This window comes from Bombyx mandarina, chromosome A1 (assembly GCF_030267445.1).
Source record: "Bombyx mandarina strain Sakado chromosome A1, ASM3026744v2".
In the NCBI taxonomy this organism is placed as follows: Eukaryota; Metazoa; Arthropoda; class Insecta; order Lepidoptera; family Bombycidae; genus Bombyx; species Bombyx mandarina.
This window is the reverse complement of record NC_143234.1, coordinates 21,043,736-21,071,464: the sequence shown is the minus strand read 5'-3', so window position 1 is coordinate 21,071,464 and position 27,729 is coordinate 21,043,736. Positions and strand designations below refer to the sequence as shown.

Genomic DNA, 27,729 nt, shown 5'->3' with positions numbered 1-27,729 from the left:
CAGTACAAATATTAGGTTATGTAGACCATAGCAACCCACTGAATTTCTCGCCGGATCTTCTCAGTGGGTCGCGATTCCAATCCGGTGGTAGATTCAGTGAAGTACTGCTCTTGCTAGGGCTAGTGTTAGCAAACTCTTTCAGGCTAAACTTGTCAACCAGCCATGGGGAAGTCAGATGGACCCCTCGAGGCTACGAGGTAGGCAATACATATCTTATATACACTTAATAATATAGTTAAAATCAATAGAATAAGTTATGTTTATAACATAAAATTATGATTTATTTCCAATAGATACATATCACAACTCTAAGAGAATCTTGTTTAGCTTTTATGTAAACACACAAAATCACAATACATTATGACTTTAAGTAATGATTGGCCCGATTTACACTCGTGGCAAAGGCATTATCTTCAAAGAATTATTTTGTGAGTCGGTGGAAAGCGTCAAACCCATTTCTTGGAGTACTTCATTGTCAACTGGACCTTGGAGTGTAGTCTTTGCGATAACTTCCTGTAAGAGTATTAAATAAGAACAAAATGTAGCGTTATCAGGTAATAAACCCGAAAGTGCTGTTTTGAGACACTGGGTTCATATTCATACCCATGTACCTTGTGCCTCAAAGCAACGCAGATTTATATATTTCATATAATTTTGCTAATTTTAATTTTACTAACATAGTTATAAGTATTACTCTACTAACAACATATGGACTTATAATGATCTGAATTAAATGATTTGTATTTTTTTATTAGTGTTTTTTTTTTAATAAATCACTCCAACACCTTAGGCATTGATTCTGCCAATGTCACAGTATAAACAAAAATGATCGGTAATTAGAGATTTTTTTTTATCTAAATACGAATAAATTTGACCAATTTTTCTATTAGTAATAGTCTAAGCATTTCTATCTCATCGCAGCATCCTCTACTTAATTGCGTTCTCCTTCCTAATTTATTTATTTGCAACTTTTTTTAAAAAGTTTTTAACGGTTTATTATGGTCTGGTAACGAGACCTTTAGGTCTGGTAACGAGACCTTTAGGCCTGTTCTAATATTTTCTTCTTACATTCTGTTGTCATAAGAAAAATGGTATGAAGCGAAATGAGATGAAGTTGATTGATTAGAGACTTTAATCAATTGGGATGAAATTAAATGAAACGAGATGAGATGATGTGGAATGAAAGAATGTCTCTAAAAGTAAAATGGTGGTTATGTACTGAGATTTTTTCTGTTCTCGGCGCGGCGTAGTCATTTTATTTAATTCTATGCAATTCATAGCCTACACATAATAAGGATATTTGTGTTTATCTATACATGTGGATATGTCATTTAAACGTATATATTAATATATATCAGTCTCTAGTGTCCATAGCACAAGGAATTGATTACAATCGCATTACCGTCCTCCTCAAACCTCCTTGCATTACCGTCCAGTAGGATATGATGGAAGACGGTAATGCGAGGAGGTCTAGTAGCGTCCTAAATAGTCTTGAATGGACTTTATGTAAGAGGATGTGGGAAGAGTGTGGGTGCAGAGATGACGTATGAAGACCTGAATGAAAAAAAAACCCCAAAATTGTGGGATAAAGGCAAGAAGGTTTGGTACAGTAGCGATGAACTCACCTGATTTTCTGGACAGTTTTCACACAACGTGCGGATGGCGAATATGACCCATTGCATTATAACTGTTTTCTTTAATAAGGAATTTACTATCAAGATTAACCATTCAACTATTGTCTCCAGAACGACTTACATGAACTAGTCGATGACGCTGTTCACATAATTTTTGCCTAGATCGGTTGACGAGTTCGCTGACCACCTGGGGTTATGTGACACTTCCCATTACTGGTGGTAGGACCTCTTGTGAGTCCGCGCGGATAGGTACCACCGCCCTGCCTATTGTAGATGTCTATACACTCCAGTAACCACTTCACACCAGGTGGGCTGTGAGCTCGACCACGCATCTAAGCAATTAAAAAAAATTAAGACTTCAATGTGCTTAGTCTGAGATTTTTAACGTTCTCGATAGCGTAAAAGTTAACTCAAATTTGTATGTAGTCGGAACGTTTGCCGCTAGGGGCGCTGTTCCACTATCGAGAAGGTTAAAAAACTCACACTTAGCACAAAGGTCCACTGTTTCAATTGTATAGTAAAAGCAAGTTTATATTAATGGGGGTTCGTTTTTTTTTACTTGAGCTACTTCTGATGCCAAACACGTCCTAACACAAGCAATGAAAAGAAGGATCCCAAAATTATGTTTAAAACGAAACGAAATTTACAATACATAGATTTTTTTTTTTAATTTGTTTTAACGCGTATTTGTAAAGGATACGAGGATTGCGAGCGTCGATATTGCAACAGTCCAATAGCACGGGAATAACGTCCAAGTCTCGCATCTGCAAAATCAAACTGGATTAAAATTTTTGAAATACGAAAGCTAATTTAACCGTTTGAGTTCGAAGTGGTGTGATAGAGCTTTTTTTTTAAATTTTATGTCCAGAAATACCAAGCGGCACGATCGTATCCTACTAATAATATAAACGCGAAAGTTTGTAAGAATGGATGGATGTTTGTTAGTCTTTCACGGAAAAACTACTGAATGGATTTTGATGAAACTTTACAACAATATAGCTTACATATCAGAATAACGTATAGGCATATAACATTTATAAAGGTTAAGTTAGAATTACCTAAAATATAATGATATGTGTCAAGTAAGTAGGTAAAAAAATCATCTTATTTTTAGAATCAACAATGAATTACAGTGAAGCGAAGCGGGGGCGGGTCGCTAGTATATGTATAATAATATAGAAAATGCGCGATTGCGCTGTCTGGGATTTTTAGATAAGGTTTTTAATCAATTTTATTACTGGTGGTAGGACCTCTTGTGAGTTCGCACGGGTAGGTACCACCACCCTGCCTATTTCTGCCCTGAAGCAGTAATGCGTTTCGGTTTGAAGGGTGGGGCAGCCGTTGTAACTATACTTGAGACTTTAGAACTTATCTCAAGGTGGGTGGCGCATTTAGGTTTTAGATGTCTATGGGCACCAGTAACCACTTAACACCAGGTGGGCTGTGAGCTCGTCCACCCACCTAAGCAATAAAAAAAAACCGTCTAGGATTCAAACAAGTAAATTTTCGGATTAGCTAATAAACGAAAGCTCGCCTGTTTTTTGTTCTCCTGATTCTTCCAGCACAAGTTCGCCAAGGTCCTGACCAGGCGGGCTTTGAAACCAAACGCGACGTGTCTCTCGACTGTCTCCACGCAAGTTACCGTCTTCTTCGGTGTGGTCATGTCGACTGCGCCAAGCCTGTGAATACATTTGAGTCAATATTAGGAGTAAGCAGCTGTGTTTCCTTTGCATCACCTATTTTTGGATATCACGTAGATCGGTCTCTGCAGGATAGCCGTAGGAGCACCGTGGTACGTGAGGAATGTAGATCTAAACGATGATCTAAATTTAGTACCGATAAGTATCTTAAGGAAGCGTCGGAACGCTACTTTAAAAAAGCAGCGCGGCACGATAACCCTCTTGTCGTGGCCGCCGCTTTTATTGCTTAGATGGGTGGACGAGCTCACAGCCCACCTGGTGTTAAGTGGTTACTGGAGCCCATAGACATCTACAACGTAAATGCGCCACCCACCTTGAGATGTAAGTTGTTAAGTTGTTAAGCTTACCTTGTCTTTTGTGTTTCAGGCGAATCAATTTTCACGGAAGGTACTTTAGTCGCAACATTCTCTTCAGAAATCTTCACTTCTTTAACTGGCTCGCTCTTTTTCTCCGCATTTGATTCACCTCTAGTTTTCTCTGATGAAATACCTAATATTTTCTGTAGCTGCTCACTGAGATCGAAATCTGTAGATAGATTCTGACTCTTCTTTATCTCTTTCGGAGTATCGGGTGACTGTTTTTGGGAGTCAGGATCTTGAGCCACATCAGCTAGAGGCGGTGAGATTTCGCTCGGGGAAGCCTTAACTTCACATTGCACTTCATCCTTTGGCATATGAATCTCTGTTGGTGGGTCATTCGGTGAACTATCTTGGGAATCAGTTGTACTGCTCGGTTGTATGTCTAGCCTGGGTTGTAGGGCCACTGGTATGACCTCGGCTATAGTATTCATGCTACCGTCTGGAGAAGTAGAATCTATGATCAACGGTGGCTCTGTATCATCACCCATATCGATTTTATGTTCGAGACTGATACGTCTGGTTGGTAATGACATTTTATCATCATTTTTAGGTACAGAGCTACTTCTTTTGTATGCAATTCTAGACATATCTGATTCAATCTTGACCGAGTTGCTTCTAGTGCTCTTGATTTCCGGAGCAGATTCAACATATCTCAGTGGTTGTTCTGGAGATATTTCTATCCTGTCAGGGAAAGGAGGTATTTCACTGCATTCAAAGTACTGCTCACTACTCTCAGATTCCGTGCATTCTGAAGTTGTTTCATTGCAAGATAGCATGTTTTCGGCTGAATCATTTTTCGTTAATGGATCTGTAACATTTATTTATTGCGTCAAATGTACAGTGAGCTCACGGTCGATTGTGATGTTAAGTGGTTTCCGTGTTAATAGACATTACATACCTTTGTGGTAATAGAAGCAGTAAAAGTACCTTCTGTGTTCCCTAAATATCATTGTTAATTATTTATTACTATGGTTATTGCACATTTCCGTTACGAATTACAAGTTGGTTTTACTGATAAGCCTTATTACTACTAATTAAACTAATTATAAGCTTTATTTGAAAATAGTTTAATATGTTTCTGGCATTTTAGTTTAGAATAGCATCAGTCCATCTCTTACCAAATTCAAATTCAAAATTCAAAATTTATCTATTATCTATAATTTTATATTTATTATAAAACTCAATTGATATTTCGATAATGTCCCAAGGACGGTGATAGCATTTACACTTTTTTTGTTTACTATAAAATAAAATAGAAAATTAATAATTATCTGTTTTTAATAACTTACTCTCTGTTTGAATGCTGGTGTTATCAATCATGTTTTCATCATTAATTAGATGCTTTCCTGTTGTTTCGTATAGTTTATTTAAAGATGAAAAGAAATTTTCACTCTCTTTGCCAAGTTTGTGTATTGCTCGAAGAAGGACTGGTGAATAAAAAATAGAACCAAGTTAGGGTAACAAATCAATGTTTGATGATCTTATGTGACCAATATTTTTTGGTTTTAGGAATTAGTACAAGTTTTTTTTTATTGCCCTTGTAGGCAGACGAACATACGGCCCACCTGATGGTGAGTGGTTACCGTCGCCCATGGACTTCAGCAATGCCAGGGGCAGAGCCAACCCTAGTCCTACATCTCAACAATGCCCTGTACTTTTAGTGAAAATATGCTTGAGCAAAATGGCAAACATATTCTAGAATAAACCAATTTTATTTTTGTAAACAATTATTGTAAGAATATCATTAATGAACTCCAAGAGTTTACATCTTAAGATAACGTGAAATGATTTTTTTATTCAGAATTATTGTCAAAAAATAAGTAAATTAATAAGTACTTACATGCACAATTAATAAATAAAGAAGTATCGCTCTGCAAACAGTCCATGTAGGCATCCATACTGGATGCCGTTGCAATAATTTCAAGCAAAAAAACGACCTCTTGTGGTTCTATTGTATTAACATATTTATCAACGGTCTTCAATATACAATCAGACTTGCTTTTGAACTCGTGAGCCATAAACTTTACGAAATTAACAGATACATTAATATCTTGAGAATCTGTGGCCATTAAAATATTATAGGCTAGATTCAGAACTAGCATTCGACACTCTGGTTCTAGTTTTGAATATAACTTTTCTATATATGTGTTTTCAACACCAATCAGGTATTCTATAATCAAATGCGGATATTCTGCATTGCCATTATTATACATGTATGCTAAGGAATTCAATAAAAAAACATCATCAGGCAAAAGGTTTGGTTGACCTAATAGTATGTTGTACACTATCATGGCTGCTGCTGTTGCTATTTTATCATTTGGCCCCACCAAACAGTTCAGTATCACAGCATCAAATTTGTTCCATATCATTATTTGGTTGAATGGATTATTAACGACAAGGTTGCCTAGTGTCTGTACAAGAACAGTCATGCATTTCTGTAGTTCTTCATTTAAAAAATCAACACGTGGATGTTGGTACTCTGTGGCTAATACCAACATTGAATCCAATATTGACAGTTCTTTAGATATATAAGTTTGCATTTTAGTTCCAGCTGCGGCACACGACCTCACAAGACGTAAGCACTGTTCAGCTACCGCTATTGTGCTACGATTGTGAGTAGCTTGCTCCACATCCAAATGCATAATATGTAGAACTTCAGCTATGAGTCTTAAAGTGTATTCTGAGGCTTTTTTACTGTAAAAAAAAGGATGCAAATGTAAACCTTCTGACTGTTTGTCTAATACTGTAGTGCTATATTCATGTGGTCTAAAAAGATATTTAGCTCACTGTAATCATGACCTCATATTTGAAGACAGTCCTCAGCGGCAAGTAGTTCCTTGGTTGTTCCCCTGGCATTAATGATGCATGAGCTATGGTACTCAGTTACCATCAGATCGACAATTTGTTAGCTTGCATTGTAGAACGATTTATTTAAATGAATTAAGATCTGACTATGCACCTATTGTTTTATTTATTTAATTCCTATATATAACTTACGGTCTTAGCCTTCCAGTCTCTACGTCCCGTGAAAGTTGGGCTTCCGCTCGGAGCATCTCCTCAACGGCATCCCATTCACCTGACTCCAATTGAAAGTTTATCAATTTAGCATCTAATAATATTTCTTCGGCAAACCACACGCTTTTATCTCGCGACATTTTATTTATTAATGTTTTATGTTATTTTCTAATTCACAAAGATCAGCAAAACTTACGAAAAAGTATTTTAAAGAAGTGCTATTTGCCTAAGTGCCCTCTGATTAAGTTTAGTACCAGGTACTTGTTTTGGTTTCAGTTCCACGAATGTAAATAGGTTCGTTCCGAAAGAAATAAAGAAAGCACTTGTTAATTATTTAAGAGAAACCCTAACAGATAGGTATTAAATATTTACACGAAACACGAGAAATACAATTTGGTTTTCAATTTAGCGTGAAACTTTTGACAGCTATAGTCTTCTATTTCTTTCGACTATTTATGTACAGAAGTCGTACTTCAATTTGATACCGCAATTATGGTGAAATTGACTTGCAGTGCAGAAAGTAGGTACGGTAGGTACCCTAGCTACTAACTAGTACTAGTATGGATGATGACAGCTGACATTCAACTACAGCTGTTTTCTAGTTGACATTTGCAACCTTTTTTTTTTGAAGTTTTAATGGTCTTGTAATGAGACTTTTATGCCTAATCTTATATTTGTATATTTTCTGCTAAAATATCGAAAATGATAAAAGCAAAATAAAACTTCGTTCCTCTGTCTGTATCACATAGTGTATTTCATTTCATCAAACGTTTCAAAACTTGAAAGTATAAACGTGGAAATTTTGAAATGATAGTGGTTCAAGTTATGAAGCCGCAGAAATGAGCTTAATCGATCTTCAGTAAAAATATATTTCTTTATATTTTACTGCGGATGAGTAGAAGTCAGTAATTGATAAGAAACTATTACTACTGTATCTTATTTTACCAAAAATACCGGAAAGCTTGGGTTAAGATACACAAGCTTTATGCTTATTTATGCTTATAAATTTACTGCTTAAGGGGAGTAGTGGGCAATGCATGATACATAAAGCTTAAAAATATTTAGTGTCACCGTTGGAGTTTGAATTTTTAAGTAATGGCAGGCAACACTTGGCACATGATTACAGATTTCGAATATTAGAATTATTTTAAATGTTTAAAAAACAGATGATTGTCTTCTCGTAAGAAAAAGACAGGACTTCTCATCTAGACACGGTCAAAGAAACATGTAAGAGTTTTATAAAAAATATAAAGATAATAATTTTATAATGGTGTAACAGTATTCAAACTATCTGCTATATAATTATAATGAAGCAGTGTGTTTTTAAATAGCCCCTCATCACCTACAGAACCCAATCCCCTCAAATTTAACCGTCCAACAGTCACTCCAATTAAGTGTATAATCTATGAGTCACTCCCTAGAAAAAATTAAAATCTGCACGTTTTGGTATCGAGGTAGTATTCCAGGTTGGAATTGCTTTATGTGAGGAAGAATTGGAATGGAGACACTACTCACTGTCTTGTGCTTCTGTACTCTTGTCATTGTCTCTTGCACTAAAGCTCTCCTTGTTAGAATTTCTAATCTTGCCCCTTGACTCCAGGTCATTACGGCAGTCCTCATCTCGCTCTCCACGTTGCGTTGCCATGTATGTACAGGGTGACCAGGTCTTCTCCTACCAAGCGGTTGCCACTCAAACGCAATTGATGCTGCGTTGATCCATCCATTGCGCCGTAGAGTATGTCCTATCCAACGCCATTTCCGATAGGCAATGCCTTGTGTGATGGGGGTTGAATGATGAATAAAAAAATAAAATTATTGACCAATGTTGATGAAAGGCATAAGATATCGTAAGTAGCACATCTCGCTTTTTACGATAACATGATTTGTTTTTTAAATATATACTCAATTTTTTTCTTGAACTCATAGGAAATTATTATCTAATTTTTTGTCCAGTTAGCTTTCCGATAGGCAATGCCTTGTGCGATGGGGGTTGAATGAAAAATAAAAAAATAAAATTATTGACCGATGCTGATGAAAGGCATAAGATATCGTAAGTAGGACCCCTCGCATTTTACGATAACATGATTTGTTTTTTAAATATATACTCAATTTTTTTCTTGAACTCAGGAAATTATTATCTAAATTTTTGTTCAGTTAGCTACAAAAGCGTGTTTTTTGGTAACTGTTATCTAATTTCGCTTTTTTAGCCTTTAACTATGACAATTTTTCAAGGAAGGATCGGCATCTTATTGCACTTAAAATATTATTAAACTATTGTATTGTTATTGGACATTGAGCAGTGTACAGAGTTTTCAGTTCCATTTGACGCTTTAAACTGGGTGAAAATCACGTTACATGCTAAGCCAATAAAAACGAGTTAACTAACAAAATAAAACAGTCCTTCATTCCTCAAGCTTCTCCCGTAAAATCCAAATAGTATTTACTACGCAGACGGATTTCCAATTAATTGATCAACTCCTAAAAACACCGGCAGTCAAGTCTCGTTTAAAAATGAATGTGAAGATAGTGAAGTTGCTTCAGCTTACACCCGCCCCACCGTCGCCCGTTTCCCCCATCTCACCGTCGTCGGTCGAATGATTTAACGGCGAGAATGGCATTTGTGCGTGAAAATAAATGAGTTTTTGTGTTAACAAGTGCATATTTCTTACGACAACGAATTCTCTCTGTGACCTTTAGTTCAGTAGCTCAATTGTAAAACACAAAGTGCATCATTATGTGCTGCTTTCGTGCGTTTTTGTGCAGGAAATTTTTGAAGTGACCTGTTCAGGGTGGTATCCCGTGGTTTAGGTTTCGCTGCGTCGTGCAATAATGGACAGTCTTCCCGCTAACATCGTTGGAATTTAAAATATTTGGTGAGTCATCAGCATTTAGATCGTTTTTAGCTGAACAGACTAAACAGCTCAATAGTGCATTTTCTAAAAATATAGTCCTAATCTTCTAATACATTTTGATGTTGCGTTTGAAACGCTATTTTTACCGAATTGTTTCTTTATTTCCGTCGCTTCCGCATTCTCTGTCTTTGAAAGATCGTAAACATTTAATTTAAGTTAAAAGTATCTATTTTGAACTTAACTGAAACGTAATCCGCATACACAGAAAGTTAGAATAGCTTAAATAATTTAAACACATTATTTTAAAAACATCATTTAAACTCATTAAATTAAAAGTATTTCGATTTTCCAAATTCGATATCTCTAAAAGTGTTTTGAGATATGAGATATAACCTATCACTGATATCTAAATGTCCTTGCACACTTTCACTCCAGTCTTGCACAATAATTATCAATAAACTTGCCAAAAAAAAACGAATAAATAAAAAATAAAAACTGAATAAGAAGACGAGGGCATTCTCATATGTAGTCAATGGAAATGCTTTTTAAAATATTCAATTTGAATAAAACATTTAATATTATTAGTTAAACTTTATAAAACTATAAATTACCATGCTTTCTATTACTAGTCAATATAATATCATTACATATACAATATCAATATATACTGAGAAATGCTTAATAATTTTTTAAAATAGAAAACAAAAAAATATGTAAACAATTAAAACAGTTATGTAATTTGTCCATATTAAATATATATCACAATATTATTCTGTGCACCTGTACTAATAAATACAATAAAAAAAATGTTTTGAATTTATAGTCTTAGAAATGAGATTGGTTTAAAACTACTTAAATTTTACTGTACTTCCAATCCAGAATTTTAGTAAATAGTGAAGTTAATTAATTATTATTATTTATTCTTTATTTGTACACACTGTTAATAAAATATAGTAATTGGGATAAGATATAAAAAATGGCGAGCTTAACTCAACAATTGAGTTATCTACCAGCTAACCGTTCTCAAAGAAGGAAAGATTTACATTAGTGGGTAGATGAGTACAATCTAATTAATTTAATTATTGATACTATAAACAATAACAATAAAAATATTACTAAATTTATACTAAATACAAACTCTCAAATGACTAAGACCATGATGTATATATAAGTAATGGTCAACATACACATCAGCTTAATCCACAAAGTAGACTTCAAGTTTATAAAAGTTAATATTGTTTTTTTGAATGTTGATATAATTATTTTTCTCTTTACTGGCTATAAGTTACATTATTATTATACACATATCTGAAATGGCCTTTTAGGATACCAGAGAATAGGTAGGGATTTTTTTTTTCATACACTGAATATGCAGTAGCTTATATACAATGAAGTTGAATAAGGTACCTAATTGTCCCATCTCATTATGCATTGTAGCTGTTGCTTATAGATGTCAACAATACCAGGAGCAGTGATAGACTAAATGCCTTATAATTAATTAAAATGAAATATTAAATGTTATTTTTGGATTTAAAAAAATTTCTATCTTTCTATATTTTCTATCATCAATCTGTCGATTTGTCTCTCATGTGACCCAGTAATTGTTGTCGGCTGGTAGTGATTGCACCAGTCTGCTTGTCACCATGAGACCTTACATGTGCAAAAAAATTTATTGTTTGACATTTTATTCACATTCATATCTGAAAGCACTGTAAAATTTATTGACTGAGATTTTTGGAAAGTTTTTATCAAGTAGAAAAAGAGAAGAACTAAACACATGGTTCAAAAGTTATGTTAGTAGTTTTGGAAAGGTTTGTGGCTTTCAATACATATAAAATATTTTAATAGCGGGTCCTTATAGCATAGATCATGTCTATTTTGGACTTGAACAGAGCAAGGGTGTTTTTTTTTCTTGTGCACAAACATCCACCTTATTTCTGTGGTGAATCAGTCATTATTCAGTCATTATGATATTTCAAATAAGAGGAACACTGAGGACTAACCAGCTAATAGTGCAAACTCTTACAAAAAAACCACCTAGAAAATTAACTTTTCTTCTTCTCAATCGTTTCCCTCTTGACATAGTGGTGGTGATAATCATGTAGTGTTGGAGGAAGCAGACTTAATATGTCTCACAGTGTCCCACCATCTCTCTCTGCTCAATTCCATGCTACTGTACTTGTTTAGGGGACCTCCCACTATAGTTTTAATTTTAGTAGTCCCTCAAGTAATTATTAGAAAATAGAATTAATATAATAATTAATCAAATTAATGGGAAATTAAGTAATTCCATACATTTTCAGATTTAAAAACGGAATGGATGAAGGTCTGTTGAACGACCTGCTCGAGTGCTCCGTTTGTCTGGAGCGGCTCGATACATCTTCAAGAGTTCTACCCTGCCAACACACTTTCTGTCTTAAATGTTTAAAGGTAAGCATTAAAACCGGACATATTGTATTTTGAAGAGGCTACCAACAATGTAATTCAAATTTATAAATTTGTCTTTGCTGGAGAAATTAGGAAGTTTTGTTGGAAGACAGTGTAGATATGGTATGGATCAAAGTCAGTAGCAGTAACAGGCATAGGCATGGCTCAGATACCCGTATTTTTCGATTCATTGTATAATAGACGTTTCCCATGATTTCAATGTCTTGATGTTTGTAATTCAAAAACATTAAAACGGTTACATTTACCCGAAATAAAGAACTGTTTAGATCACTGCCTGATCCATCATAATGTACAAACTATTTTTGTGCTAAATTTCATCCAAATCCATTAAGTTATTTTTGCGTGATTATTTAAAAAAAATATAAAAATTTTCATATTTATTATGTTAGTTTATTATTATCATCATTAAGATCCTCTCAGACCTCAATGAATTTGTTACGTCGTATTTTTATGTAAATACTCTTCGGTTTTAGTCGTATGTATGCCTTCAGTTATTTTAAAGTTATTCATCAACATAAGTTCACTTACACAACACAGTTCCTAGTAAATCGACGTGTGTACAATGCATTACTGGCGATATCCGGCGATCATTGCAATCGATAATGTAACAAGACGTTTTTGCATACTTTTGTGTGTCCCTATTCAGTCTTGATTTGGTTTTTATTTATTTAGTTTGAATAATCCTATATTGAATATTCCTATGTTCAATCGGTAATAATGGGAGTGCTAGACCTAGTTCTAAACAGCCTTGTATTGTAAGCAATACAAGACTAAGGGGAAGGAGTTCTGTAACCACACAAGCTAGTAAAGTCGTGCCGTCCATATCTATTCGAATTGAAACTTCGATGTCACTAGATGAGTGGCGTCTACTTTAAAGGTCTATGGTAGCGTCGTTTAGGTTGTGAGTTCTTGACGTCAAAATATGTGTCACGTGTTTACTGGTGGTAGGACCTCTTGTGAGTCCGCACTGGTAGGTACCACCGCCTATTTCTGCCGTGAAGCAGTAATGCGTTTCGGTTTGAAGGGTGGGGCAGCCGTTGTAACTATACTGAGACCTTAGAACTTATGTCTCAAGGTGGGTGGCGCATTTACGTTGTAGATGTCTATGGGCTCCAGTAACCACTTAATATCAGGTGGACTGTGAGCTCGTCCACCCATCAAAGCAATTAAAAAAAAAATATTTTAAAAAAAATGACGTAAAATTTGTTTCTCATAAGATGTCATTGTGTATTGTGTGCTCATACGAGTGTTGATATTGTAACAGACTGTAACAACGGAGTCATCTGCCGTGTTTCTGTCCAGTCGATACTCACGAATTAGGACGTCCTTACACAAACAAACACTACCGTACGGTCGCGCAAGAAAGTGTTTAGAAACATTTTAAAATCAATAGGCCAATAGACTTTCGAGCAATCTAACGATTTGCTCGCAACACTAACGCAACTCTGCGGACGTTCCGAGAAAATACGAAATAATGATAAGTAAAACTAAGTCAAGGCTTTCTTCGTTTTATTTAAAAATTATTCAACACCCTGATGATTCACGCAGAATTCGCAATGTTTTAGCTAATGTTTGTATATGTAACGCACAGCAGGATATAATTAAGTTAACTCGGATTAATAGCACTATCCAGATCGTTGTAGCTGCGGCGACGAACTGAATTGTTTTTGTTACACAGTGTGCACAACAAGAACCTTTAGTATTTTTTATATATGTATTCGCTGGTAGCATAAGGAACTATTCCAGTTTCTCGCGGTCGGGTAGGTGAACTCACGTGCTCAACCTAAGAGAATTTGCTAACACTAGCACTAGCAAGAGCAGTGCTTCGCAGAATCTACCACCGCATCGGAATCGCGACCCACTGAGAAGAACTTAAAAATTAGTCAATAAAACTGATGGCGAATTTAAACCGAAATTATCGCGTATTGAAAAAACCGACATACACTCCGGTGTTCGCTGTTGAAACCGGTTTTTTCACACTCGATATACCATATGCCATTAGTAAAAAGTATTTTTTGAAAGCGAAAATAAATAAAACAAATCAGTTTTCTACTCAACAGTACTGCGTCACGTTAACATCCTGCGCTCTCCCTGCTCTATCGTAAATAAACATAGCTTATTGCCACATTCAATCTAAACAGGCAGGAATTTTGCTTTGACTCACCGATTGTCCCGTTCACTCATTAATTTATGACATTTATCGTCTATCACTAATCAGTGTTGTGTTTATTTATGAACTCAAATGAAGCTTTCGCGTATGAATGAATTCAAATTTAAATTTATTGTTTTTTTTTTATAGCTTAGATGGGTGTCGGGATGGACGAGCTCACAGCCCACCTGGTATTAAGTGGTTACTGGAGCCCATGGACGTCTACAACGTAAATGTGCCACCCACCTTGAGACATAAGTTCTAAGGTCTCAGTACAGTTACAACGGCTGCCCTGCCCTTCAAACCGAAACGCATTACTGCTTCACGGCAGAAATAGGCAGGGTGGTGGCACCTACCCGCGCGGACTCACAAGAGGACCTACCACCAGTAAATTCGATTGTAAGTCGCAACGAAGTTAATGGTACAATAATTGTTTCTGGCTCGGTGATGAGTTTAAATTTTTGAGCTATGCGGTTCGCGTTAAGTTGCCGCAGAGATCGGTGGAGCGTTTGAATCGTTTCTTACGAGCTCACAATCGGGTCTGTGTGCTTAGTGCGAGTTTTTTAACCTAGTATAAATAGCGTAAAAGTTAGCTCATATTTGTATGGAATGGGATGGTTTGCGTACATTTGCCGCTAGGGGCGCTGTTCCAACTGCATACAAAACTGGCTTAACTTTTACGTTATCGAGAACGTTAAGAAACTCGCACTAAGCACACTGCTCTATAAATCTCTTGCAGGTTTAATATGCCCTATCACCTATAATATCCGGATTTCTATTCGATGAATACGATATCCGTTTCCTAAAACATCGAGCCGTAGCAACAACTAAGCGGATGGTGACAAGCCCGTTCTGATGTCAACGTTCCACATTTATCGATCGCCATCAATACAGGCCGTTACCTCGTCTGCTTATCTTCACCTATAACGAGAACTGTTTCATTTTGGTTAATCATTCCGATTAAATATTAAATTCGAAATCACGCACGTAGGTAGGTAGGTACACTATAAAATTTATTTGATGTTTTTAGTCTTCGTAAATACAGGAGGTGTCTTTCCTGTATACTTTTGACTAGAAAGAGTAAAGAGGACCGATCGTGCTAATCTTATAGGACACTGAAAAGATCGCGCGGCATTTGCTAGTCCTCGAAGGCAAAGATTAGGTGACCGTTGCGCGTTATTGTTAAAATTTATTTTCTATTTTTTAGTTCGATCTTCTATAAAAGCGTATTTTTTTAGTTTTTTAAACTATTATTTATTTTTAATTTTTTAGTTCAATTTCAAGTTTTTCAATTATTATTTTTTAATATTGAATTGTCATCGGTCCTTAATAAGTATACCAAATTTCGAGTTAATTCGACGTTTTGAAGGGAGTCAAAATCATGTTCAAAGGTTCCGTTACAAACATACATACTGTTACAAATATACAACTGGTGGTAGGACCTCTTTTGAGTCCGCGCGGGTAGGTACCACCACCCTGCCTATTTCGGCCGTGAAGCAGTAATGCGTTTCGGTTTGAAGGGTGGGGCAGCCGTTGTAACTATACTTGAGGCCTTAGAACTTATATCTCTAGGTGGGTGGCGCATTTACGTCGTAGATGTCTATGGGCTCCAGTAACTTAACACCAGGTGGGCTGTGAGCTCGTCCACCCATCCAAGCAATAAAAAAAAAAACGTACGTCTGAAGCTAATTTAAAAGCGTATTAAAAACAAAACAATTTCCCTTTCGAAGACAACATATATTTGTATTCATGTTTAATCATAAAAGTGTTGATTTAATTGAAACTTACAAGCAGCAGTACCGCACGAGGCTTGCGTGTCCACTTTTAATTCTCTCGAGCGTGAACGTAGAAAATATGTGGATAGCATTAGTGTCGTGACACGAAATTACGGCTAATGTTTTGATGTCCACTCAATTGTGGTGAGTCGCCGTCTCATCTCTACCAAGTAACGCAGATGTGAGCCTAGGCGCGTTCCTCGTGGATTCAGTGAAAGTCTTCAGAACTTTTTTTTATGATCGAATGTTTACTTGTAATCCGGAGGCCTTTCCAGTTTCACCAGGACAGGTGGGCGAGCAAAGGCTCAGCCAGGAGGGGTGGGATTTGCTAACAGCTGCCCGAGCGCAAGTCGTAAGAACGCAGCGTGGTGTTTAAAAGTAAATATTCGACAAGTATAAGTAAACGATTGGCATTCCTTAAAGTTATAGACGATGTTTTGGGCCAAATTGTGAATGGTTTTTGGAGCGCGATTATGTTAGCCCACTGAGTTTCTTGCCGGATCTTCTCGCGATTCCGATCCTGTGGTAGATTCTGCGAAGCTCTTGCTAGGGCTAGTGTTAGGAAATTCTCACAGGTTGAACCCGTGAGCCGAACTACCTGTCTGCGCTTAGCTGGAATAGGCTCTTAGGCTACCAGGCTATAGGTAGAGGAAAAAAAGCGATAATGCTGTCGACGTTAATGTGCCGCGCAATTTTACTGAAATGGCGCCTGCGTCACGCGTCACCCGCCTGTCAGCGTTCTCGATTGTTCGATTCACCTGTCACTAAGATTTAGGAGAGGTTTTCGACAAAAACAGGAAACGCATAGTATAGTAATCTTTCTCTCTCTCTCTCTCTTCCCAGCTATTTATCCCACATGGTGGTGGGGTCAGCTTTCCTCACTTTACCCCTCCACTTCGCTCTGTCTTCGACATCCTCGTCAGCAACATTGCATTCCCTTTTGTCCTTCAGCATATTATAGTATTTTGTGCGATCTTAATCCGCACTGTCATCGGTGACCACTGTCAAGAGAATAATAGTGTTTGTTTTGTACTATTCAAAACATCTTAATTTATTAAATAAGTTACTTTATTAAATTAGCGTACATGTACGACAGTGTTTTTTAAATGTGATTGCCCCCTTTACCGACAAAACTCTTCTTTAAGCTTTCATATTGCGTATTAGTCCAGAACAGAAACTGACAGTTGGAATAGCAATCCATGTCTCTAGTGATCGGTTGATTCTTCCTTATTCTCTTCCACAGTGAGTGCACATTCGTAAGCATTTGCGGCTACCGCTAATTATTACCCTTTAGATGTGGGCAAACTATTTCCATTTGAGTGTCAGTAAATCAATTATACTATTTTCATACAAATTTTACAGTTGAATACTTTTAGTATTCGTTAACGCATGCAATTTCAAACTGATAAAATCGTTCAAATAATACGGAATATGTCAGCGCGAAAATGTGCCAAATTATAATGTTATCGAAATAGAGCAGCTCGTTCATGTACTGTAGTGCCAAACATTGTTTAATTTAGAAAATTGAAAATTGCGCCTTGACATTAAAAATTGTTAAGAAATTAGAATAATTAATTCTTCCGCCACTCCTTTTACTGTGAGATACAACTTACAATTTACTGTGAGAATAATAAGTTTATCGATGGATTTAGTTTGTATGTTTTAAGTCGACCGCGTGTTTTTCTAAGATGTTCAAGATATATTGGCCAGGCGACATATCTCTCAGGCTGAAGCTCGTGAGCTCACCAACCTAGGTAAAGCCAGAATACCCCCTTGAGGCTACTGGCACATAGGCAGGAGCAAAAAGGTTGGCGGTCCGTCTTTATTTTTTCAAAAAAAAAAACTTTTTGAATACACTCAAAACAATTCGATTTTGCAAAGCTATTGAAACTTTGGAAATGATAAAATGAGTAAAACAAATGCATGATAAATAGTAAACAGCATTTTAAATTATATTTTATACTTTCTCTATAAATGCCGAATCTGAAGATCTCTCTGTCATGCTGAATTTTGCTGAAATGCAACCGTCTTCGATGTTAAGCCATAAGGACTCACTAACATACACACGATGAATTTCGTTTTTATCGATCACCATCAGGTTTATCGAATTCTCTTTGGCGCGGTTTCTCTAACGCTCTTATTGTCTCTGTTATTGGCCGTCCTCCTGGCATTGCCATGAGCGATTGACGTTACTATTTCAAATAGCAAAAAACTTAACGTGATGACCAATTTCGGATGTGTTTATGGTACATCCTCGTTCTATTTGGCCGATGTGGCCGATATGGAGAAAACCGGGATCCACGGCACTAATCGGAAAAAAACTATGTCCAGTAGTGGATCAGTATTGGTTTTATTATAATTATTGAAGCGCATAGAGTTCATTACGGCTCACATGAAATCGGTCATCGCATCAAATAACATTAGGCTTGGAACTAAAAAGAACCATTCGTATCTTTCAGTTTGAATCATTCCTGAGAGTGTTCCGTTTGGCATTAATTATAAATAAACAAAAACGACCCTCAGCTTCCGAGCCAGACACGTAGGTCGACTATTTATATCGACACATCACCCCGACAAGGAAAGCAATGTACACACAACATCTAGAAATTAAAGGGTAATATTATTATTGTATCCAAAAAATAGCTCAAGTTGTGATTTTATTCGAGGTACTTAGGCACACGGGTAATAAGGGCTATCAATAAAAATATGTGATTTTTTCATATGTGTGTAAGAAAAGGCTTTTGTTTTTCTTAAAATAGGAGGTAGTTCGATTAAATTATTAGATTAGATGAACGTTCTCGAATTTTAGGTGTTAATTTAAACTTTTCGTTTCATTTCAAAAAGTTATATATATTATTTTTGGGGTTATTTAACAGACGTCGCATTTCTTTGCGATCATCTGATTTTCTCGGACCCATTTTTTTCTACCTATTCACTGGTAGCCTAAGGGGCTATTTCAGCCACGCACACGTTATGCCCTAGCTTTAGTTAAAGCAGTGCTTCGTAGAATCTACCACTGGATCGGAATCACGACTCACCGAGAAGACCCGGGTCTCGGAAGAACCGTATCCCTTCACCCTTACACGTGGCTCTCTCTTCTTGATCGTTCCCTCACTGCTGAGGATCGCGACCAAATATGACTTTCCTCCATAGTGTTCGATCATGGGTGGCGTCGACCGTATGGTATAGACTACCGCCAACCGCTTTCTTAACCAGATCTGACCATCTGGCTGGTGTTGTGTCCACGGCGTGCTTGCCCTTTATGTGACCTTAAATTATGAGCTTCCCTAATTCATGTCTGGGAGACCGCATGATGTGTCCGAAGGAGCTCATAACACGTTCGCGGCTAGTTGCACAAAATTTGTGACGCTTATGTCCACTACCACATATTGCTGTATGACATTGCGTATAAGCAGACATTCCACATTTGGTTACCGAAAATTTAATTCTAAACAAACAAAAAAACAACACAAATCTAAGGCGAAACACACTAGGAAGTCATTGAAAAGCAAATATTATTTACCTTGACTCACAAAGTAATTGATAAAAATCGTTTGATAAGATTAAAGCTTCACAGCTGATGTTAACTTATCATTAATGTATTATGCATATTGATATTTTATCATACAGGTAGATAATGATTGTTGGTTCAGTAAACATGTCTTGTAATGTTTTGGCAAAAAGGCCTTGGCTGGCTGTGAAGTGTGGGGAAATTAAAAGGTGGTGGCTGTATACTTAGGACAATCGTACTATAGCGGTAGAGACGTTATCCTTGACGTTTAAGTTGGGAGATTGCATTGATCAGGGTTCGCTTTTTTTTTTATTGCTTAGGTGAGCGGACGAACTCACAGCCGAACTGGTGTTAAGTGGTTACTGCAGCCCATAGACATCTACGACGTAAATGCGCTACCCACCTTGAGATACAAGTTCTAAGGTCTCAGTATAGTTACAAGGGCTGCTCAGCCCTTCAAACCGAAACCCATTACTGCTTCACGGCAGAAATAGGCAGGGCGGTGGTACCTACCCGCGCGGACTCAAGACTCCCTACCACCAGTAAAAAAAGCTTAAAGGTGGTGCGGTTCGTTGGCTCAAAATAAATCTTCACCCTAACTTGCCCATAAAAGCTTGGTACGTGGTTTCTATATTGGCCGCTACTAAATTCAGTCGTTGACAGCCGTGGTTGATACGATGAGTGATAAATTGACCTTTACCGCGTATATGTCTGTATGTGTATACACGGATAACCTACACGTGACCTTTTGCTTCATAAAACGTTATCGCCGCCAAACGAGTACGAGAATAGACTTTTTTTTTATTTCCGTTCTAAACGCTTTAGGGTTGTGAAAACATTAAATAAACAGCTATTCTGAAAGTATTGCTGTTATTGGTGGCAGGACCACATGTGAGTCCGCGCGGATAAGTACCACCGCCCTGCCTATTTCTGCCGTGAAGCAGTAATGCGTTTCGGTTTGAAGGGTGAGGCAGCCGTTGTAACTATACTGAGACTTTAGAACTTGTATCTCAAGGTGGGTGTCGCGTCTACGTTGTAGATTTTTATGGGCTCCAGTAACCACTTAACACCAGGTGGGCTCGTCCACCCATCTAAGCAATAAAAAAAAAGGTATAAATTTAGAAGAAAAATATTTAAATTAACAAAAATATCTGTTAGCCATTCTTTTTCACGTTTAAATTATTTTAACCTTACTGTTCATCATAAATATTATGTGGTTTTTCAATGTCAAATTCAAAAAAGTTATTTTTACACTTTACCTCATATAGTATATTATGTATATATGTATATAGATAATTTATTATTATAATTTTTTAAATAAATGTATCATGAGTGGTGGTATTTGCCTTGCCTTACTCTGTGATGTCTATGGACACCGGCTTTATATCGGATTGATAGTGAGCAGACACATATCTAAGCCAATTATACAAAAACAATGCAACTACTATGATGAAATGAAACAATGTCTCTATCCGACCCTGTTGACTCTATAATATGAATCTCTGCCAGTAATTTTCATTATCTGTTATTACAACATTGTATTTTAAAATCAGTAATACACTTTGATTCAGCTGCAATTATTAACATCAAATTGACAGGCATTTCGGATGTTATGCCAATCCCTAGCCGGATAACTGGATGTTTTTTATTTGCGCACAATTCTCAGCTAAACGCGACTACATTACGTGGAACGTCATTTGGGGCCAAGAGAAATGACTATCTCACCTTAGATGATACACTACTGATATGATACATACATAATGGTATGTAATCGATTAGATATTATGAATTTAATTTAAGATCTCAGACTCATAATCACTCTCAGATCAGACTTATAAAATTCCTTACAAATTTTTTCATCATCAGTGTCCGGTAGCCCATTTTGACGATTGATGATGAAGAGAGGATAGATATCAAATAGGCCCAAGATGCTTTAAGGCGTTTAAAATGTTTCTAATTAGGCTTCCAAGTGGTCAGTATCAAAAAATAAACTCCTATATGTACAAGACTCATTTTTTAATTTAAAATAAGATATGTTTTATATTTTATGTATAATGAGATTTTTATTTATTAATTAATGAATGAAAAAAAAATTAAAAGAAAAAAATTATTGAATGTGTATATTTTTTATGAACATTTGTATGTTGAATTTATACTTTCTTTATTCATAAGAAGTGTTTCTAATTATATGACCACCGCTGTATATACTTATGTATATTTAAATAATATTACAGTAAGTGTTGGTTTTGAAAAAAATACATTTCCGTTCTTGAATGGTAGTATTATGATATGATAATGTTATATTACATTTATCGCTTGGTCATAATAGGTCGGCATCACACACAAGCTCACAAATGTGTGTATAAGTTTGATAACAAAAATGTATACAAAAAGTGAATAAATTATGAACAAGTTGCCTTCTAATACAACCTACACTTAATTATGGTCACATGTAGCAATTGTTCAAAAACATTGAGCATCCACAAGTCACCATTCATCAGCAGAAGCAAGTCGTCATTGGCATGGAATGCATCATTCATTTATTGATAACTAAACTAGCTTTTGCCCGCGACTTCGTCCGCGTGGAATAGTTCACAAATAATGCTTTATTTTAGAACAAATTTGGTTACCATAAAAAACGTTATAGTGAGCGAACCTTAACATATAGACATATGCTGTCGCAGATTTTTTTTTAGATCTTTTAAAGGGGAACAATTCTGTCATACATTATTTTAGCGAAATTTTAACTGTTTCTGCAGCGCACGCAGCGGAAGCTCTCAAAAGGGAAAAAAACCCCGATTTTGAAACATTCTTTATTAGGCTCCACTTGTATTGGTCTTAGCGTGACGTTATATAGCCTATAGCCTTCCTCAATAAATGAGCTATCTGACAATGAAAGAATTCAAATCGAACCAGTAGTTCCTGAGATTAGCGCTTTCAAACAAACAAACTCTTCAGCTTTATAATATTAGTATAGATTACGCATTATAATAATAACCATCTTATCTTTTTTTTTATTGCTTATATGAGTGGAAAAGCTCACGGCCCACCTGGTGTTAAGTGGTTACCGGAGCCCATAGATATCTATCTACAACGTAAAGGCCGTCACCCACCTTGAGGTAAGAGTTCTAAGGTCTCAGTATAGTTACAACGGCTGCCGCAATTATCAATCAATTGATGACTTATAACAAAATAACAAAATGTATCGTTCCGTTATTTTCAGGTGATAGTAGAATCACATAAAGAACTCCGTTGTCCAGAATGTCGGATCCTGGTCGAAACGAAGGTCGAGGACTTGCCTCCGAACGTCCTCCTCATGAGGATACTCGAGGGTATGAGGAATTCAGCGCCGAAGAAGGTGGTCGGCGTCGGACAGCGGATAAGAGCGGGACACCTCCAAGTAAGTTAATGAATTCATCTATTAGATTGTTGTTGTTTTTTTTTTTATTGCTTAGATGGGTGGACGAGCTCACAGCCCACCTGGTGTTAAGTGGTTACTGGAACCCATAGTCATCTACAACGTAAATGCGCCACCCATCTTGAGATATAAGTTCTAAGATCTCAGTATAATTACAACGGCTGCCCTACCCTTCAGACCGAAACGCATTACTGCTTCACGGCAGAAATAGGTACGGCGGTGGTACCTACCCGCGCGGACTCACAAGAGGGCCTACCACCAGTAAAAAATGTACTGGAAAATGGGCTCAGAATATGTGGTATTATAATTGAACGATGGTGTAAATGACTTTTGTAGCGTCTTTTCTGATGATTGCAAAAGTTTTTAAGGAGAAGATAAACGTAATGTAGTTTTGGTTCATCTATAGCTACCTACTATGGACAAAAAAGAATACCCAGTGACAAACCAACGAGAAAAGGGCATTGAACTTTTGTTTTTGCTTATATAAACTCGTATAGATAATTATGTTAACGTCTTCAGGGACGATTTGCTTAAAGTACAAATAAACATGTATTTAGTTTATTATTTATTGCGATTTGTTTATTCTTAAGTAAAAAAAAATCCATCCAATTAAGTATAAAAAAATGTATAAATATAAAAAAAGGTATACATATGGGCTAATGTTGCTCCAAAGTACGGCCGTCTGGTGGAGTGGTAAGTGACATGGTCACTACACAAGGAGGTCGCGGGTTCGAATCCCAAGGGAAGATATTTGTATGATAAATATAAATGTATTTTCCAGGGTTATGGATGTATATTAAATATATGTATGTGTATAATAAAAATCTTACATTTATTTCCGTTAACTGGTACCTGTAACACAAGTTCTTTACGAACTTATCACGGGACCAGTTAACGTGGCGTAATTGTTAGTAAATATTTGTTTATTTATATAAAGGGTTAACAGCTCATATTCAAACCAATAAAACAAGAAATTGATATCGTCATTTGACTACCGTGACTTTGTCCGGCCAGCGTTCTCGTCGAACCCGTCGCTTGCGACGAAGGGTTCGACGAGTAAATTAACTCTCAGATATAGCCCACTGAGTTTCTCGCCGGATCTTCTCAGTGGGTCGCGTTTCCGATCCGGTGGTAGATTCTGCGAAGCACGGCTCTTCCTAGGGTTCGTATTAGCAACGTCGTCAGGTTTGAGCCCCGTGAGCTCACCTACTAGATAAGGTTACGCTGATATAGCCTCTCAAGGGTCTCAGCTGAGGTAGGAAACAAAAGTGATTGACTGGACTTTGTGTTTAAGAACAATCTCGCATGCATCCTGCACCGCTTGCAATTGATTGAATATGATGCACAGTTTTTTTTTAAATTGCGCTTTGATTCCAGGTACAGCAGGGATCTCTCTCAGCACGTGACGGTAAACAGTTGCCGCCACACGCCAGAGCCCTGTACGATTACATTTCCAAGGAGCCTGGGTGAGTACAGTGAGATGTTAATAATAACTATAAAAATATACGGTCATCCGTGTGTTTAGTGCGAGTTTTTTTAACGTTCTCGATAGCGTAAAAGTTAACTCAAATTTGTATGCAGTTAGAACAGCGCCTCTAGCGGCCAACGTAGGCAAACGTTTCAACTCTATACTAATATGAGTTAACTTTTACGCTATCGAGAACGCTAAAAAACTCGCACTAAGCACACCAGACCCAAATTAGAATTCCAAGTATGATGAGTAACAGAGACTGACATGCATACTTATATACATTTAAATTTAAACATATATAAATAATAACAACCCAGACAAAGAGCAAATAGATCTGTTCATCACACCAATGTTTGCCTGGTGTGGGAATTGAACCCTGGGCGCAACAGACAGGAGCGCTAACTAATGCACCACCGAGTCAGTTAATAAGAACTTGAAAGTCAGGATGGGAATTCACATCTTCGGAGACCACACTAAATTGTGATTGTTATATTGACATCAGTGTTGACATGGAAAGCTGCAAACCTTAGAGATAAGTAGATACGGAAAGGAGCCAACAGATCCTTAGATAACCTCTGACTCCAAGTGATTTTTGAATTAAGACTTCGCTAAACTAGTCTAAACTAGAGTTAAACCAAGTCTCTTTTTATTTTGCAGAGATCTGTCATTCAAGAAAGGCGAAATAATACTCTTGCAGAAGAAACTAGACGCGTTTTGGTATCAAGGAGAATGTTCCGGAAGAACTGGAATGTTTCCAATCACTTTTGTACAGGTCGGCCTTGTTTTGTTGAATCTTTGATTTTAGTAATTTTAATTTTCGACTTACTTAACAAAATCGAGGCTGGAAACCACAACACAAGAGGACTAACTTATAGTCAGACTGTGCTGGTTGCTCTTACTCAGATGGCATATCAATCTTGCTTCTTGAACATACTACATTGACCTAATGTGCATTAGACAGATGGGAAAAACATTTTCATCTAACTTTTGATTTCTATGAGTAACCGCTCAATATCAGCTTGAAAAAGTGTCCCACTTTCAGCACTAAATAACAGTTCAAAAATCCTCCAGAATGGCGCTAGCATAGGCACAGGGTATGATATGAATTGAGCAGTTGTTGACTGATTGAAGTATGCTGAGTTAGGAAATTTAATATATTTAAGACTAGAGTAGTTAGTGACAGTGTAATATACAAGACCTCACATATTTACGTAGTCCAAACTAATTTCGTCAATATAACCTAAAATTATTGCTGTGGTAAAACGTGGAGACATCGATTGCATTTTCTTATCAGCTTTAAATAAAATACTTTTTGTGATTTTGTAGTGCTTACAGTTCTTTCGTCCTTTTTTATTTCTCTATCTTATTCTAATGATTTTCAGCGCCTTTTTTAAAATTTACCCGGTTGCTACAGTAGCTCCACCCTTATTTAGCAGATTTTAACGGACGCTTTTTCACACAGAGACGGTTCTCCTTATCACTACCCTCCATAGTAAAAACTAAAATAATTGCGAAATTAAAACATACTAACTCCCGGTAACCGTACTCGTCGAACTCGACAAAGAGTTCGACGTGCAATCTAATCCATGAATCAGCTCGCTGAGTTTCTCGCCGGATCTTCTCAGCGGGTCGCGATTCCGATCCGGTAGTAGATTCATTCGCGAAACAGCTGCTCTTGAGTTGTTAGGTCTCCTTCGGAGGCGCTCGGGCAGCTGTTAGCAAATCCCACCTCTCCTGGCTGAGCATTTGCTCACCGACCTGTCCTGGTGAAACTGGAAATGTCTCCGGGCCACCAGTGATCCTTCAATCATAAAAAAAAACAAGTAACACCTTGAATGTATGTTATTGTGCAAGCGCCATCTGTTTTTCGTGTAACAAATTAAACTCCAATATTTGTTTCAGGTCGTCGTACAGTTGCCGGCGGCGACGGCGCTCTGCAAAGCGCTCTACGACTTCCGAATGTCAGCCCCCGACGAAGAAGGGTGTCTTGCTTTTGATAAAGGTACGATTTTGAAGTAAATAAAAATAATATTTAAATAATTTGACGGCCGTCTGGTGTAGTGGTAAGTGACATGATCGCTACACAAGGGGTCGCGGGTTCGAATCCCGCCAAGGGAAGATGTTAGTTTAATAAATGTAAGGGTTATGGATGTATATTAAATATATGTATGTGTATAATAAAAATCTTACATTTATTTCCGTTATCTGGTAACTGTAACACAAGTTCTTTACGAACTTAGCACGGGATCACTTAACGAGGCGTGATTAAAAAAAAAAAAATGGAAACGCGACGGTAACGGTGGAAGGACATTTTAGAGGTCCTACCACCAGTACCAGCGAGATCGAACCGTTAATACTACAGAACAATGAATTTGTTTCAGGAGCTATAATAACGGTGCACCGTCGCGTCGATGACAACTGGGCCGAGGGTAGACTAGAGAACAGAGTCGGAATCTTCCCTATAGCGTTCGTCGAACTCAACCAGGCGGCCAGGCAGCTTATAAACTGGTAATTAACCCTTCGACTGCCGTGTAGGTCACCCGTGCCCTACGCGGCGCACTGACTTTTAAGTCAATTTCTGTTACTAAGCGCCTAAATATTGCCTAACTTTGCCTTCTTTTGTTTGTTAATGTATGTTTTAGTCTCTTAGAAATAGATCCATTCTCATTATCATCGGATGTAAGTATACTGAGATCTTAGAACTTATATCTCAAGGTGGGTGGCGCATGTAGATGTCTATGGGCTCCAGTAACCACTTAATACCAGGAGGCCCCAACTAAGCAATAAAAAAAAATCGTCTTTCTCAGAGTCTACTAGATATTCCGGCGCCTTAGTAACAGTAAATCGACATAATTAATTCAGTGCGCCGCGTAGGGCACTGAATTAACCTGACCTACGTTTTTTTATTGCCCTTGTAGGCAGACGAGCACACGGCCCACCTGATGGTGAGTGGTTACCGTCACCCATGGACTTCAGCAATGCCAGGGGCCGAGCTAAGCCGCTGCCTACCGAAAGTGCCTACGTGGCAGTCAAAGGGTTAATAACGACAATCGAACAAGTTGTTGTCGTATAGGTTAGATTGCTGTATTAAAGTACGTCTGTACGTTTCCAGCGCGCCCCTGAACCGACCCGTGCCGCCGGTCCCGGGACACGCGCGGCCCGGACACTCCGAACACAGACATCACTCTCAGGTATTCAATAAAATATTAATAAACACGCTTTTTTGGTTTCGTCTTCAATGAATTTTCTTTTACACGAACCGTTTCTCGGAACATTTGCTGCAATTATTCATTGCCTTATTCTAGGCCTGAATTCTAGGTCTTAAATTTAATGCGAAAGATAAAAATAACAATTTGTTTGATTAAGGTGGTCCCAACTATTGTTTTGTTATATTATA

At 37.1% G+C, this 27,729-nt stretch overlaps 2 protein-coding genes across 4 annotated transcripts in view; one reads left to right on the top strand and one right to left on the bottom strand.

The window, feature by feature from the left end:
• Nucleotides 1-254: 254 nt before the first annotated feature.
• LOC114241663 (uncharacterized) lies at nt 255-7,298 on the bottom strand. The gene is made up of 8 exons (XM_028172568.2): nt 6,691-7,298; nt 5,534-6,387; nt 4,983-5,120; nt 3,682-4,501; nt 3,169-3,313; nt 2,335-2,398; nt 1,626-1,687; nt 255-513 (listed from the first exon to the last, which is right to left on the bottom strand). Exons 1-8 carry the CDS (start codon nt 6,846-6,848, stop codon nt 388-390), a joined length of 2,367 nt encoding a protein of 788 aa, XP_028028369.1. The 5' UTR covers nt 6,849-7,298; the 3' UTR covers nt 255-387.
• A 1,956-nt stretch (nt 7,299-9,254) lies between these two features.
• The window catches only part of POSH (SH3 domain containing ring finger posh), a 35,644-nt gene continuing 17,169 nt past the window's right edge, over nt 9,255-27,729 (top strand). For all 3 annotated transcript variants that reach the window (XR_016325681.1, XM_028172546.2, XM_028172545.2), the window contains exons 1-8: nt 9,255-9,581; nt 11,864-11,990; nt 22,667-22,843; nt 24,239-24,327; nt 24,990-25,104; nt 26,235-26,334; nt 26,714-26,840; nt 27,445-27,523. Coding sequence is in view for 2 of the 3 variants with exons in the window: in XM_028172546.2 (XP_028028347.2) it covers nt 11,877-11,990; nt 22,667-22,843; nt 24,239-24,327; nt 24,990-25,104; nt 26,235-26,334; nt 26,714-26,840; nt 27,445-27,523 (801 nt within the window). In the remaining variant the exon portion in view is untranslated. The remainder of the gene's footprint in view (nt 9,582-11,863; nt 11,991-22,666; nt 22,844-24,238; nt 24,328-24,989; nt 25,105-26,234; nt 26,335-26,713; nt 26,841-27,444; nt 27,524-27,729) is intronic.

Excerpts from the sequence above, each read along its gene's own strand:
- LOC114241663 (XM_028172568.2), bottom strand. The coding sequence starts at position 6,848 with ATGTCGCGAGATAAAAGCGTGTGGTTTGCCGAAGAAATATTATTAGAT. Across the intron at positions 6,388-6,690 it reads GAGACTGGAAGGCTAAGACC|TAAAAAAGCCTCAGAATACA; the intron begins GTAAGTTATATA and ends TTTTTTTTACAG. Across the intron at positions 1,688-2,334 it reads TATCGACGCTCGCAATCCTC|TTATAATGCAATGGGTCATA; the intron begins GTATCCTTTACA and ends TAAAGAAAACAG.